General features: G+C 39.1%; 1 protein-coding gene across 1 annotated transcript in view; it reads left to right on the top strand.

The window, feature by feature from the left end:
• LOC138201961 (protocadherin-15-like) overlaps positions 1–17,067 on the top strand; it is a 169,400-nt gene that overhangs the window by 62,952 nt on the left and 89,381 nt on the right. The window contains exons 10-16 of the mRNA XM_069155579.1: positions 2,151–2,259; positions 4,070–4,182; positions 6,299–6,505; positions 9,136–9,270; positions 11,910–12,059; positions 12,185–12,276; positions 13,002–13,103. Coding sequence (XP_069011680.1) covers positions 2,151–2,259; positions 4,070–4,182; positions 6,299–6,505; positions 9,136–9,270; positions 11,910–12,059; positions 12,185–12,276; positions 13,002–13,103 — 908 coding nt within the window. The remainder of the gene's footprint in view (positions 1–2,150; positions 2,260–4,069; positions 4,183–6,298; positions 6,506–9,135; positions 9,271–11,909; positions 12,060–12,184; positions 12,277–13,001; positions 13,104–17,067) is intronic.

Genomic DNA, 17,067 nt, shown 5'->3' with positions numbered 1-17,067 from the left:
TAAATTGTTTTGGCAAATAACAGGTCTCTGATTATTTTATTATATTTCTGCATATTGATGCATCATTAGCTGCAGCCCTATTTCAAGTAAGATACATCAGCGAGTGCAAAACCAGGGGCAATGACTCAGCTAAGTGGACTCATGTTTGGCCAGTTAAAGTGTCCTTTGTGCCGTCTCTTTTAATGAATAGCCATAAGCTATACAGCACATTATAATAAAGTAATGTTGTTATAGGTTCCAGAGCTGCAGGTGAAAACTACAACTAGTGCAAGGTAAAGGTTGTCTAATGTCCTCAGAGTGAAGGGCTTTGCTTTCAGTGCTTGCTCGAAAAAAAGCAGAAGCATACTATCTTTGTTAGACCGAGGTTGAGCCTTTAACAACTGGTGCAAGTTCAACAGAGGCTCATTGACATTATTTATTTTGTATTCTGAAGGCGGGAGGTCTAATTTTTAATGGAGTGGATAATCAGGACATTCAGGGATTAAATTGTCCTGTTTGACGACAGGATGAAACTAATCGTATTGAAGCTTACATACCAGTCTCTTTTAGCAGCCAACTTCATCAAGCAGTTTTTGTTTGCCACGGGCTTCCATGCTAACAATACACATGGAAACATCTCGCATCTAAAAGGGATTCATTGACCTTAAACTGTTGCTTTTGATCCATCTTGTAAAGGCTGTCAGTGTTTGTCTAGAACACAGATATTGTCGATGATTATTTACATTATCAATGCCTTTACTATCGCTTGCACATTACACATCCTAACTCTTGCATTGCCTTAGCAGTTCTATATTGTTGTCAGTGCTTTTCTATTTTATTCATTGTGAGACGGTGCGTAATAATGTTGTCAATAACAAAAACTGTAGTATAGTATCTTAGTGTTTGCAGCGGCCTGGCTGTCTTTCCCAGACTTTTTTCTTTGCTGCATTTTCATCTCTCCCGGCTCCCTGTTTACCCACAACTCCTGGCAGATATCCTTTCTATACATTTACGTCCTCATTTACTCCACTTCATTACTCACCATAACTTTGTCTCTGCCTGTGTCTCCCTCCTCTCTTCTCTCAATGATGGGCAACAGGAGACATAGCTCAGTAATGGCTAGTAGATTTCAAGTGCAGCATGGCAGGTGCAGCGGTAAAGTATTGTATCATAGGAGCGCGATGTCGTGTACAGTGGCTATGTATCAGTGCGGTTAAGCACCGGTGCACATTTGGAAATCTGTGCAGCGGTGTTGGTGTGCATGTCTTGACATTTCATATGTAAAGTTAGTGTTAATTTTACCCGATAGATGTGTTATATTTCTCCCATCGGGGGTCTTCATATTACACACACCACAGCAATATCGCACTATTATAACTCAACATTATGGCCTGGCCACATTCGCATACAGATGGAGCCACACTTGCAAACTCTCTGCTGTATCTATGTGTAATGGTATGCAGTAGCTATACATACAGATTCAATATGCTCTTTACGCACATTAGAAATGAATCACATTTATTGTGTGTGATGTTTTTTCCAGGTTTTGATAATTTTGCTTCTTTCCCAGTTGGTTTTGTTTCTTTTATGCTGCATATTTGCTACACAGATTGAATATGTGGACGTGCATGTGTGCCCTATATGTGATTTAGAGTGTACCGTGGTGTGTTTTTGCCGGCAATTGAATTTCTTATTTTACTTTTCAACTCTTGCTTGCTTTGTGTTCAGAGTTTTTTTTTGCTAATCAATAAATAGCAAAGCTTGTCTTTATACCAGAACAACTGAATCAGACATAACACCAAGAACTCATTCTTATATATATTCCTTACCAATTTAGCAATTTAGGCAGTCACTGTTTTTGTTATAGATCTTCAAAGAAAACTAAGATGGGATCTGTATTCACACACATTACAGCTGGCAGTGTATGGTGGAAAGTTGTAAGGGTTTTTCAAGCTGTTGGTTTTTTCTGACAATTCTTTGTTATTTACTCTAAAAATTAAGCTACACAGTATGACACATACATTACTTGTACATTTTGATTTAAGTTATTAAGAATTGTGCCCTGCTTTACCTACAATGCAATGCCTTACAAAACTATTCTGGTTTGTCTGTCGGAGATGGTTCTGACCGTAAGGATGTTCAACTAATGATCTCATTGGTTTTGTTTTCAGAATAAGGTGAATCCTCTCAATGTGACACCTCCCATACAAGCTGTGGACCAAGACAGAAACATACAGCCTCCCTCTGAAAGACCAGGGATCTTATACTCCATCCTCATCGGTACATTGCAAATGTTGGAGTTTTGATTTGTTGCCAGTTGGGTTGGTCAATTGGACATTCTATACAGTAAGAAAATATACATACCGAGAACAGAGCTGACCCTACCATTAAGAGCATGTGCGTATTAAATAATTGTAGGCTGCGTTCATCAATCAATTATCAGTATTGTTTGGTATTATAGAATATATGTATTAAATGTGTGAAAAATTTAAGACAAACTTTGATTAAATAATTTGGTATTTTTGTTTTAATCAAAAACGGAGATACTTCTCTCTTTGAATTGACCTTGGTTACACAAAAATAAATTTAACAGACACTTTCTTTAGCCCAGAGTCTGACCTCAATGTTTAGGTGCAGGATTAACTTCTCAGAGTGAAATGTAAAGCAGGGTAACCAGTTTGCAGAGTACAATATATTACAAAAATACAGAGATGGAACCAATTAATCCCTCATAAGTACCTTAAGTTGAAAGTGATTTATAAGGCTAGCGGTGCACCACTGCTGTACGACATCATTACATCATTACAACACATTAATGTTTGAAACTGCAGAGTCACAAAAATGTTTTAGTTTTACCAGCGAGGATGTGTTTAGTCTGTTTAAATCTACTGACATGACATGACACTGACTCGATTACATTTCCCAGACTCCTCCTGTGAAACTAATATCTGTCTGAGCAAGGATTATTAAAGATTGACAAAGGGGACATTTTCTTTTTGCAATTTTGCACCTCATCCAACGTTTATGATTTCATAAATAAGTAAAGGCATTTACATATAATTATCAGTGATAATTAGTTGGGGAATATTTTTAAAGTGGTCATTTTGCCTTTATTAGATAGGACCATTAGGAACAGTCAGGGATCAATCAAGGGAAAGACAGCAGGAGAATGACACAGTAAATGGCTGGCTGGCTCGGAATCGAACCGAAGACTCACTGCTGACAGCATTTGTGTCCATGTGGTAAACGTCCTAAGTACTTGGCTATCAGGTTGTCCAAGATTTAATGTTAAATGCAGTGGTTTTAGTTGTACTTCATCCGACTGTACAGTGGACACAAAACATTATTTAAACAACAGACTGTCAAATTATTTTCTGGAACTGACTGTTGCCTAGTGGTTTGACCATGTTTGATTCCCAGCTGGTTAAACTTTTACGCCCTCACTCTCCCCGTATTCCCTGTCTCCACTACCATTATCAAATAAAGACAGACATGCCAAAAATAGTATTAACAAAGATCAGAATTTTGCAAGTCAAGGATATGTATTTGTTGAGGCCTGGACTTCCTGCTGTAAGAGCAAACCATGAGAAAAACATAGAACTCACACAAACAGCTGTTTCCACCAACATTGCAGGAATCCTGCTGTGTTGAATACATCGTCCCTCAGTAGGAGCTGGACAAATCAATGCTAGCTATAAAGATGTAACATACACAGAAATGCACACTTGAGAAATGTGATTGTGCACATGTGCCCGTGTTGCTGCTCCTCTCAACAGAGCTTGATTTCCCCACTGAACAATGCAGCGTTCTAATGCATCAAATATGTATGTGTGTGTGTGTATGTGTGTGTGCGTGTGTACGTGCATCCCCACCTGTCGAGAGCTGAAATGAGAAAACTGGGAGCATTAGCCATGCCTTTCACCCCCTCTTTCATACTCCCCATGACACACACCAAACTCACAAATATTGATTCTTAAACCAATTACTGATGTTTTCTCCTCTCTCAAACACAAGTGTTTTTTTTATTTTGGTGTAAATTTTGTTTTTGCTCTCCTCTTACTGGTTATGTTTGCTGCCTGCTCTCTCTTAGGTAAACCAGAGTCCTATGCAGAATATTTCAGCTTGAACAGAACCACAGCGGAGCTCCTGCTACTAAAGCCCATCGACAGAGAACTCTACCGCCAATTTGATCTGGTTATCAAGGTGAGAAACAGTGTAGGGCCGTTTTAATGTGATTTTCTCCCAGCATGTTTCTTATAGAAACAGCAGAGCAACCCCTCACCTCACCGTGCAACCCTTTTCCTTTTTTTTTTTACTGCTTTAATCCTAAATTATCCACCAAACTGTTGATCAGCAAATCTGTCAGCTTAAATAAAAACTAAATGTTCCTCCTCAGGTTATTTATTTGGCGCTTTGTGGTGTCTGTCAATTAAAAGTAGTCCTCCCTGAACATATTAAATGTCAGTAATTGTAAAGCATTAGAGCTATCCCATGCTGTGTGTACATGTTTTTGTCTCAGTTAGCCCAGTAATGGAATTACGCCACCAAACATACATCAGGTTCTGCTCGACTGAAAGTGAAAATGGAATTTCTCCTCTGTAGGATGTTTTTCTGTTGTAGCTAAAGGACTGTGTAGATCTGTCTATGAGTGTACCAAAACATTTAAATCCTTAAATGCTTGTGGGATGGTAAATCTGTTAAATCCTACAAGAATTAATGAATGATGAGAGGAAGGGCGACGGGGCTCACAGAGCAGAGTAACAAAATAATATGTAGATGACAATGGCAGACAGAGGTAAGCTGCAAACAGAAAATAATATTTCGTTGCATCAAAAAATATTCAGACATCTTTACATCGTGCGCACTTTATAGTCTTGTAGATTATATCTTAAATAAGTAAAAAAAAATGTAATCGATCTCGTAAAAACATTGTGGAATCAGAATTCGGAATCTACATGAGAAAAAAAACCTCATCTCACAGTAGTTAAAATCTCCCATTTTCAGAAGTGCTCAGACTCTGTGCCACAGCTCTCCAGATTGTGGTCATTTGAATTCCATTTGTATTAATAATTCTGGATGTGTCCAAACTTGATTGGATTTCCCTTGTGGAAAATGTAATTGATTTGATTAAGTTCAGAGAGAAAAACACCTGTAATAAACCACAAAACATACTGTCTTTCAGGACAAAAACCAAGCCTCGAACTCTGAAGTGTAGAACTCCATGATAAAACTGCAGCAAAGCATAGATAAGGACAAAGGTGTAAAACCATTTCTAAAGATGCGGGTGTTCCCAGGAACACAGTGGCATCTCACAATAATTGTGAACGGAAGAAAGAAAGTAAAGAAAAAAACAGAGAAAACAGGACTCCACACAGAGTTGGCCGTTCAACAAAATTGAGTAACTGAGCAAATAGGTCCTTGGTCTCCAGGGTGACCAAGAACCCGACAGTCACTCTAACAGAGCTTCGGAGGTCCTCTGCAGAGATGTGAGACCCTACCAGTGGAACAACCATCTCAGCAGCACTCTATCAATCAGGCTGTTATGATAGAGTAAGTAGATGAAAGTCACAGTAAAAGGTACATGAAAGTTTGCCAAACAGTGTTTAAATTACTCTGAGACCACAAGGAAAATGATGATCTGATCTGATGAGTCAAACACTGAACTATTTACACAAAACTGCTGTTGAACACCAGGCACAGTTCATTACCAGCTAATACCAGCCCTACAGTATAGCATGGCAGTGGCAGTATCATGCTATGTGGGGTTTTCGGGACAAAGAGACTGATCACAATTGAAGAGAGAATGAATGGAGTCAAATGCAGAGAAGTCCCTAAAAAAAAAAAAATCCTACCTAGTGCAGTGACAGTTCACATATCAGCATGACAATGAAGCAAAGCAGAAAGCCAAGACAACACTGGAGTGAGTTGAGGGCAGGAGTCTGACTGTCCCAGAGTGGCCGCTGAAGCCCAGACTTAAACCCCAGAGAACATCTTTGGAGAGACACCAAGATGGCAGTTCGCAGACAATTCCCATCTAATTTGACAGGAAGGATGGGATAAGCTTCCCGAATTCAGGTTTTCAAAGCCTGAAGAGACTTACCCAAGAATACCCAAAGCTGTATGTCAGCCAAAAGGGTCTCTTAAGTATTGAATTAACAGTCTGAATGTTAGGCTGTTAGGCTTTTAGCAACACAAATATTTTTGCAAAAGTGCAGGGGTAAAGCAAGTATAAATACTGCCTTAGCAGCAGAGTTTGTGGCTGGTCAAGTACAAAAGATTCAAAGTTAAATTGAACTATTATTTTCTGTCTCACCGTCAGGCAGAACAGGACAATGGTCACCCCCTGCCAGCTTTTGCCAACCTCCAAATTGAAGTCCTGGATGAAAACAACCAGGCACCCTACTTCCTGCAGACCAGCTACCATGGCTACATCAGTGAGGCATCTCCAGTGGGAACCACCATAGCGATCAACGGCAACCTGTCCGCACCACTGGCCATCATAGCCCTGGATAACGACGTGGAGGAGGTGAGGATAAATTCATACAGATCCGTTATTGACCGAACTAATGAATACTCATGGTTATGACCAATCAATTTATAACAATAGCAGTGAAAATTTAAACAGAGGATAATATAGATGTTCCTTTCTGCAACTTAGGTTTCTTAAAATGTACATTTTCATTGTATATGACTTTGATGTGCTAATATTCAAAAAGACTTTGCCCTTGTGCAAATAAATATAATTTTTGTAAATATGAAAACCTTTATTCAGATTTTTATTTCTAATATATATTTTTATTTATGCGTTTATTTGTTGTGTTTTAATCTGATACTCCTGAGGAGCCAATTTACAGTATATGATTTGTTGCTTTGACTTCCTTTATAGCTTACAGCTAATGAGATTCCTGTAGGTATAAGCCGAGTTCACTCCTTCTGTCTTTACCTCCTTTTGTCGAGTTCTCTAAATCGCCCACTGGTTGATGTTGACAAAGATTGTGCTACAAACCCAACAATCAATTTATTGTACATATCAATGCTCACTGACAAGTGTTTGATGATCACTTAACACTTAACCAGATGGAAATTGACCGTTCATGAAGCCCCTAGTTACTGTTATATTAATGTACATATTACTGCCAGCAGGCCTGTCAAGCTTCCCATGTGGAGCATATAATGATAAGACTGGCAGATTTACTGCTCAGAAGTCATGCTTACTGTTGAAACAATACCTGCTTGACTTTAGATTTTCTGAAAATAACAACTGTAGCTGGCAGATTCATGAGCAGCAACAAAATAATTAATTAAGCAAACATTAACTCCATAAGGTAGTTGAAAACACAGTTTCCAGCGGAAGCAACAAATCAGTAAGAGACAACGGAGATAGGAACTCATAACCAAGTTGGCCAGGCTTGTTTGCAGCGTGTCTTAGAGCAGACAAACTTGTGCCCTTTGTTTTTGATTTTAGACAGGCTAAATTAAAAGACATGAACTTTCTTTCTTTACCATGCAGACCGCTCACATATGGCAAAATCCCAAGATTGACAGTACCTTAGTCATAGCTTTGACAGCCAAGCGATGACTGGACAATCTCTACTCAGGAAAGGGATGTAGCCCATGGTCATCTGTTAATTAATATGCTTTGCTGGTATACTCACATTTACATTCGTAAAATAAAATCCTGGTCTAAATTGTTTAATTAAACAAACTCTTGCCTCAAATAAAATGAAACCATCATGTAGACTAAGCTAGCAGCTTGGTGACACAATTTAAACATACAAAAGTGAAGGATTGGTCTAGTCAAGTGTCCGTTTCTATCCTCCTTTTCGCTCTACTGAATCTCAGCTTATTGCCTTGCTTGCAGTGTTTGAAGTGCCCTATCTAATTTCCCTGTGAATCTGGATAGTAAAAACCATTTCCCTCCTTAAATTGCCTCTCAGTAATAATGTAAGAATTTACAGTGCTGCAACATTGTTATCGCCGATGCATTCCCAAGAGCTTAGTTTGTTTAAGATGTAGCATAGGCATTTTCACAAAAACAAGCTTTGGTTCATTGCTTTCTAAAAGACCCCAACAGCAGGGAATGAGCTTAGGGAGGATAATGTGTATGTTTTTGAGGCAGTTGATATACATTGAGTTATTTTTAATATCGCTAACCCTGGTCTTTCCTCCAGCATTAAGCACCAACAATGATGATCAGTCCTAATTGCTTTTATGTGCCGTCCATCACTTTCATTTATGTGTGCATACAAATTTGAGTGTCTGTGTGTGTCTGTAACTTGTGTGTGTGTGTCTATAACTTGTGTGTGTGTGTGTGTGCGCATGCTTATTTATGACTCACTATCCACACCGGCTACATCGACAATATTATCAGCTCCCTTCCCTGCTGAGCCAGCCTTATCTGGAATGAGAGCTCTCTCTAACACACGCACACACACATGCACACACACACACACACACACACACACACACACACACACACACACACACACACACACACACACACACACACATACATATATCTACAGCGCGCACACACAGAGGAGATGACTGTGTAGGTAATGTCAGAGGAGAACTTGGGTGAGGATTGCCTCTCCATCACTGAGTATACCACACATACACAGACATACACGTACTTAGCCCTCTTAGGAGAATCTCAAGAAAACATCATAGGTGTTTTTCGTACATATTCTCTTGTCTAAGCACCCCGTGCTCTCAGCTGTTTTGCATATGAAGCATCTGCAATCACAATGTTTCTCCACTGATTTATTCAGTTTTACCTTGCATTTCCTTGAATTTTGAAAAATACAATTTTCAAATATATACACGGAAAGCAAAGCATGTAACTAAATACCTGGTGCTTTACTTCTTCAAATGTTTATTTCATATGTTCATCAAGCATCCAATCTATCAAAAATTCTATTCTAGTCTATTTCTTTAACCGTTCAAAGTATGTGTTCTTAGGAGCCAAAATTACATCACTACAGATGTGCCAATTACTTGGCTGAAATGTGTAGGAACCAAATGAATGTGACGCATGCCACTTGTAGCTGAGCACAATCCTTCCTTCAATGGGTAAATCAATGGTAAAGAAGAAAAGTTCACTGTTGTTATGCCCTCCCTATACCTCTAAAAAAAGAAACTGTTTCTCTTCAACAGACCCGGGATCCTCAGCTCCACTTCCTACTGGACAGTTATTCTCATGTTTTCTCTGTATCTGCCACCGGAATCAGAAGATATCTCACCCTGGTGCAGCCCGTGGACAGAGAGACACAAGACTCCTATACATTCACGGTAGCCTTGACATTTCTGTGCATTATATACAAAAGGTGTTTGTACTTGAGAGGGTGAGGGATAAGCGTCTGAATGCGTCTGAATAACTCCCCTCAAACCCTCGATAAAACCGTTACACTTGAATAAAGACGTATATCTACAGAAGAGGTGGAAACTGGAAAACACAAAGAGACCAGAGGATTGGGGGGAAAAAAGACTAGAAAGGTTAGAACATTTGGAGGTAGAGAAGAGTAGCTCTGGGTTTTTCAACCCGACACATACCTCTGACTTGAAGCCATTTTACCAATAAGGAGGGAGAAGGGAGAAAAGTCAAGGCGTGGAGAAAATGCAGGGTATCTGACTACAAGTGGAAACGGATTTAGAAAGAGACTGGAATAATGTGGAGAGGAGAAGAAACATTTTAAACATAGGATGACCTGTGCATTATAGTTATGCCCTTCTATAAATGCGTAGAGTCCCGAATTTCACTTAGCTTCATGACTTTTCAATATTGGATTTAATTTTATGGCACAACACTACCTCTATAAATTAGTTTGGCGTGACAAGCAAGGCTTTTATTAATGATTGGATTGTTCTCAGCATCCAAGCCAGTAATGAACTCTTCCCCTGCTAAAAAAGATGCTGAAAATGAGACTTGTTGTGGTTACCGTCCACCTGTGTAAACCTCTCTCTGGCAGTTTTTCTGCTTTTGTCAGACTCTGATGTCTTTTGTCTCATTGGCTTCCCTTTGTACATTTTTTTTCTTCTTTTCTTTTGCGGCTGTTTTCCCTCCCACTCTGCCACTCTCCTTTTTTTTTTATTCTCTATCTTATTTCAGGGTAGTCTAATTCACTATCCTATTCATTGGCAGGCCATAGTGAGGTTACCCATTGGCAAGCACAGTATCTCAGTGTGTGCCACACCATATGAAGTATAGAGTTGTTGCCTCATACAGCAGTCTATTATCTGACAAGTTAAGCCTGGCAACACTGGCAGCATGAGCGTGTGCACATGCGTTGATGTGCAGCGTAATATGTGGCGCCATGTGTCCTTGAGTGTGCATTTAGCAATTTGGAAGTTAAAGATGGAAACCGCAGAAGGTCTGGTGTATTGATTGAAAGGTAGAGGTATACAGTAATCATCATGAAAGCCTTGAAGGAGAAATTAAACTCGAGGAAGAGAGAGGGGCTTTGAGAAATGGATGGGGATTTTCATTCGAAGGAGTCTCCGCTTCTTGGCAGATGAGCTTGTAAAGAAGATTGGTATCAGTGAAGAAGCTTCTTTTCTGTTGATATTCACCAGGTACGATTTATAAAATCTAGAGAAATACATGTAGTTCATTTTGGCAGTATTGTATAGACTGGAGTGAAAGCAGGCTGCATTCACAAAATACAAATTGTCATGTAGGAAGGGCCCAGCAGCCTGCTAAACAAACTTTAAATTAACACTTTAATTTTGAAGGAACACTAAAAGTGTTTTCATATCTATCTGGTTTGGTTTGGACCTTCAGACCAAAGTCCAGACAAAAGGGCTCAGATCACCAACGAGGTGGAGAACAAGAAAGGAGGAAGAAAAACAACTGAAAGAGAAGTAAAAATGAGACAAAGTAGCACATGAGGAAAGGAGGAAACAAAGTAATTAATGGTAATTTGGTCTGACAAAGAAAAGTCAACTTGAAAATACTGAAACCTGTTGCTTATTTTCTGAAAGGAAAGTAAGTGCTAGTAGTAATGCAACATTGTATCATGGCAAAATAGGAATATTTTCATCCATTCAAACGCAAAAGGCAAATGGATAACACTTTTGCTTACTGACTGAAAGCTAGAGGAGGAAAAGCAAGAGTGCACTTGTGTCTGTATGATAAGTAAGAAGCTGAAGCCAGCAAGGGGGGTTAGCATTGTATTTATTGTATAGAGTGGCATCAGTCTGCTTTGTGAGAAAGTAATTAAACGTATTTCCCAATGCCAATGCTTCATTTGATAATTTATAGATGTTATACACCAATCATCCACAACATAAATCCACCTGCTCAATGTTGTGGTTATCCCCCTTGTGCGGTCCTAACGGCTCTGACTCATCAAGGCATACACAGCGCAAAACCTCTTAAGGTGTCCTGTGGTGTTTGGCACTTAGGCACGAGCAGTAAATCCATTAAGTCTTGTAAATTGTGAGGTAGGTCTCCACAGATCGGACTTGTTTTTCCAGCACATCCCACAGATACTCTGAAGGATTGAGATCTTGGGACTTTGGAAGCCAAGTCACCACCTTAAACTCTTTGTGCCGTAAGAGTTTCCTGAACAATTATTGCTGTGCAACAAAATGCATTGCCTGCAGAGAGATCCAGAATAGATTAGATTAGAGAGTTTCCCGAGTTTTCAGTTGCATTTCACTTGATAAATACACCCAGAACATGGACTTAAAGTGAAAAAGCACAAAGCAGTTCTACCTCAAAGAAAACAAGGAAACAAACAGAGGTCAAGGACATATTCAGCACACAGTCCGCCCACCTTCTCTCCACCTGCATTCTCAAAATCATAGCTTTTCCAACAGGAAGGAGCATTTTATTTCTTTGCTCTGTTTACATTGATCTCTGTGTGTGTGTGTGTGTGTGTGTGTGTGTGTGTGTGTGTGTGTGTGTGTGTGTGTCTTTGTCTCCTCAGCTTGAAGCATCAGACGGTGTCCAGCAGAGCATTCCGGTTACCGTGACAATAACAGTGTTGGATGCCAATGACAACACTCCAACATTTCCTAATGTCTCTTATAATGTCAACCAGTTCACTGATATGATGCCTGGAGAAACTGTGTTACAGGTACACACTGTCGAACACCATGGCCTTGATAACACAGTAGTTCAAGCAACATACTTTATTGAAGCATATATAAAAAAAAAAAATTGGTTTGGACACATGGCACTTTTTTGTGTGTCTCTTCCTAGCTGTCAGCAGTTGACTCCGATGCAGGTGAAAATGGTCAGGTCACCTATCGGATCTTGGCTGGCGACCAAGGACATTTTCTTATAGGCAGCAGGTAAATGGATTACCAGCAATGTTATATTCATTAGATTTTTATTTTAATATTGAATGACCTGCAGTTAGACATTTTGGGACATGTGCTTGTTCGCTTTTTTTTTTTGCTGAGAGTGACATGAGAAGGCTGATACCACTGTCAATAGTCAGTTAGGTCAGCATAAAGACTGTGAACAGGGAGAACAACTCAACCAGCTCCATCTAAAGGTAAGAAAAAGAAAAAGTCTAAGTGTAAAAAAAGGCAATTTGGGGTTTTACAGAGCAGCTTTTTGGGACGCTGTTTCTTGGCCCGGGGTGTTCACTTTCTGTCATTGCCTTACGGTTGCCAGGCAACCATAAGAGACTAACTCTCGGCAAGACAGCAAACAAGCATGTTTTGCCAAAATGTCAGACCATTTCTTAAACTAATTCTATAAATCCAGTTCAAACCTACTGAAAACACAGCTAAATGCATGTATTGATGATGTATTTTCAGAGATCTTATTGATGGTATTAATGATAGTATCAAAGGGAACTTGTATAGGAACACCCATATGTCATTGCAATAATAATACAATTACAATGATGGTAATAAATTGACTTCAGCAAAAATGCCATTGATGACAGTCGGTGGTTACTAAAGTAGGAGATTTTCTGAATTATCCTCACTGGTGAGAAAATAAATGCCGTGTGAAAAAAATCTGAAGTGTTCATAATCATGTACAATTAAATTACCTGTTTCCACAGCACTGGTGTCATTACTGTGGCACCAGGTGTTGAGCTCACTGTTGGACGGAGGTATGCTTTGACTGTCGAAGCCATGGACAACGGGCATGCACCTCATAGAAGGTAAGGGTTTCTCTCTCAGCTTTACCAGTCATTTCCTCTGTCTGTCTGGAGCTGAGGTTTGAAAGGTCATCAAATTTCCAGAGCTTTCACACTCATTGCCAGACAATCCACAGCACAGTCTGTCGCTCCCTCTTTGTAACTCCCTGCCATTCTCCATCTATTCACCATTTTCAGGTGAGTCGTTTTCATTTTGTGAAATGTGTCATGAAATGCAGTTTTAAATTGAAAAATGGCTGGGAAGCTGGCTTAGAGAGGAAAATGGATAGTACAAGTGTGTGAGAATGAATGGTAAGGGTGCCTCTTCTTGGGGACAGAAAGGAAATTATCCTGTCTGTATTTTGAAAAAGGGACGGTTTCAGTAAATGCAGAATGCATCTAAAATAATTGCCATGGAGAGAAAAAAAACAACACAATGCATGGTGGCATGTTGTATTCTTATTACTTTAATAAGGGGACTTTTTTTTTTTCTCACCCCTGCCTCCTGTTTTTTGCCCTTCATCTCTACTTCATGAATTAAATCAATAAGAAGCTGCAACTTTCAGCTCCTCTCAACATCAAATGATTGCTCAACTCACATTATTTCATCACAAAAGCAGCTCTTCTAATATTTTGTAAATTTTGTGTGTACTGATTGGGTAGCTAAAGTCTGGCAGACATGAGTTAAATTGTGAAATTTTAGCGTTTGCTGTTATCGTGTGATATTTAAACTTACACCGTTCCACACATTGATGAAGCAGCTGCACTGGCAGAGTTTGATTCCTTGAGTGTTTCATGTTGCGTCGTGCCTCAAGAAACATCATAGAAAAGGGACTCACTGGGAACAGCCCGTGTGCTTTTGCAGGTTGCAGTCTAGCCAAAAGCTTTTGATGTACATTGTCCCTCTTTTTGTTTTCCTCCCAGTTTTCTGTTTTCTTGTCTTGATGGATATCATCACATAAAGAAACACTGTAAGAAGAAGTCTTAAAAAACAAATTGGCATCAGTGAAAACAGCAGCCTGTTGTATTCTCACACCCAACGCACACTTGGGTGTAGTTTCTTTTGTGTTTTGCACTTGGGAATAGCTCGACAAAAGGATAAATTAACATTGCAGTGTCCTTGCTAAAAGGACAAACAAGCCGGGTTATTGTGCTACAAACAAGAAGTGAAGAACAAAAGCAACTATTTACAGACAGACAGGAACATTAAATCAAGATTGTTTTTAACTAAAAGTGTTTGAGGAAAAGACACAGTTCAATACTCCGGCTGGTTAGGTACGCTTGTGTGAAAGGAAGTGATTTTTTTTTTTTTTTTTTTTTTAAGTTGATTTAGGCTGAGCAGTCAATGGGGAATATTTCTCCCCCACTCTGTGATTATATCGAAACACACTTGACGATGTCGCCGAACAGTCAGATGTTTAATTTGATCTATCCGTGGCCAGTGCTGGAGATTTCTGTTCTGGTTAGTGTCCTGACAAAAATATGATCAAATTTCATCAACTCCCCTGGTGCCTGGTTAAATGTTGGAATATAGAAAAGAAGTATGGACATCATCTATATGGAAAGGTATAATAAATGAAGTGTAACATAGTCCCGGAACTCTTTACTGTCCCAAAATAACACACAGGAAGGAAACAAATAACAAAAGTCACATCAAAAACATCAATGTAAAAAAAAACAGGCATATATACTTTACATTCTAAAGGTTTTTCTGAAGTCAATAAAGCTTCAGCAGTCTGAGTGAGACAGTTCAAGGTGGTATCTTTATAAAATACACATTTTATAAATAAAGTGAAGTGAAATATTACTAAATATGTTTCCAAACACCATTTTAGCGTTGTCTGCCCTCAGCCTGATTCAGGATGTTTACTCTATGAAACAAATGCCTACAGGGCTGGACACGCTTCAGAAACTAAAAACTCAATTATGGCAAATTGGTTGACTGTCAACTTTCTGTGACAATGTCTTTAGTGTTTTAAAATTGAATTCAAACAGAATTTAATTTGGATCAATTCTACTCCATGTTTGAAGTAATAAACTGATCATTTGCTCTGAAAACCTGTAAAAATTCAGGTTTATGAAGTGACACAAATGCTCCTGTGATCATGTGTCAGAAAAGGATCTCCCACCTTCAAATGATGCTTGATTTCTGTCTCCAACAATATTTGGCAGTCAACACAAAAAAACTCAAATCTTCTCTCCTCTCATTCAGTCCCATCGATGTCGCTGCCAAATCAATACAGAATGTGAACCAAGGCAGATTGAGGTGGTTCCAGTGACTGGCTCACAGATTGTCCCCAAATTTCCCCAGACCTCCTGTTTATCTCAGCTGAAAACATAACCTGCATAACAAATCAATATCTATCTCTGTTACCTGATTTGTTAAAACTTTGGGTCAGGGCCCAAAATGAGCCGTGTCCTCTTCCTCGTAGACACTAACAAAACATGAGTGACAGAATCTTTTAACAGGTTTTGGTCTCAGCTTTTGAGTATTACATCTCCATGTCAGGGTTCTGAATATTCTCTAGAACTCACAAGATACATGTTTCATTCAGATTAGAAGTGCTTTTGCATGGCCTAGATATATGCACGCTAGAATACTGACAACAGTTTGTGCTTGGGGTACTCATTTATACTGTCATGAAATGAAACTTGAGGGGAGAGAGAAAAGAGGGGACCACTAGAGAGAAGAGATGAGACAGGATAAAATGTTAGATAAATAGCCAGATAGCAAAAACTAGATCATTTTCTCTGTACCTTACAAGGCTTGTCTTGAATTACAGAGGTGGCACAAAGTCACTGTTGTGCAGAAGCACAAGTTAAGGAATTACTCAATATACGCTGCTCATTTGGACAAGGAAATACATGACCTTACTAATTACTTCACAATTTATTTCATTACTTTTGTCCCTTTACTTTCGTTACTTGGCCTAACTTAGTCAGAGATGCCTTTAGGCAACTCTAAATCCCCCACACTACTCATCTTCTTGATTTAATACATGTTGAAACAGAAATTGAGATACTTTTTCCTCTTCTGGTAGAAGCTAATCATGTTCTTACACTGCCAGCTTCTGCACCATCCTGTAATAAGCTGTCCACTTTCTGCAGAGAGATCAAACTGAACTATAATTATGCTCATAGGCTGAAAGAAAAAAGACTCAAAAATTCAATTAAAAATTTGCTTTGGGTTACATAAAGTCTGAGCTGTGACTCCACAGGTGTAGACAAGCGTCTTATCAAATTCTAAGTGTATGCTTTTCGTCAGAGACTGTATTGACAAATGTATGTAGGAGAGTGTAAATGAGGAGTTTTGGACAATTTGATGCTGAGAGTTCAGAAAAAAATAAATGGGATTGTAAAATAGGCTGCACTCGGTGATAAAGTCATTCACCTATAAACACTCATCCAACCCAAAAATGATTTGCTAGAACACCAAATAACTGTCAGTGTGCATGGAGGCTTTATGTATTATTGCACGTTTTTGCATGTCTTTGTGAAATAAGTTCGAGTGGTTCAGAATTGAAAATGACTAAAGAAGAATGTGGTTTCTGATGCTAGACCAGTTCAGAACTACTGGGGAAGAGCAGCTCACGAGTGTGTGCAGTCGGGCTGAGTGGTGACTCATAGTTGAAGTCAACAGCAAAGGCTCACAAATGTAAGTGTGGTCAGCCGGTTGTATTTAAGACTGTACAATTTCTGTCTTTCTAAATTTGTCTTGACAGGAATTTGACACACATATGCATGATTGTATGTACGACTTTGCAGGTGTGTGTTTGTGTGCGGATACTGAACATCGAGGAACAGTTGTATCCAGACGTGTCTGTGAAATGATGATAAATATTAAATAGAAAACAAAGAAAAAGTGTTTTCAAAGAAATAATTCCCACTTTGGAGGACAGAGAGTTTTAGGATGGAGAAATAGGCCCCAAGTTACCGTACAAAACTGTGACTGAATAATCTCCAGCCAATCGGTTTTCATCAATAATGC

The sequence above is a fragment of the Embiotoca jacksoni genome, unplaced genomic scaffold, assembly GCF_022577435.1.
Source record: "Embiotoca jacksoni isolate LCO1_2020_lvr unplaced genomic scaffold, fEmbJac1.0.p SCAF_20, whole genome shotgun sequence".
In the NCBI taxonomy this organism is placed as follows: domain Eukaryota; kingdom Metazoa; phylum Chordata; class Actinopteri; family Embiotocidae; genus Embiotoca; species Embiotoca jacksoni.
Note: the sequence above shows the minus strand (reverse complement) of the source record. Positions and strands in the feature narration are given on the sequence as shown.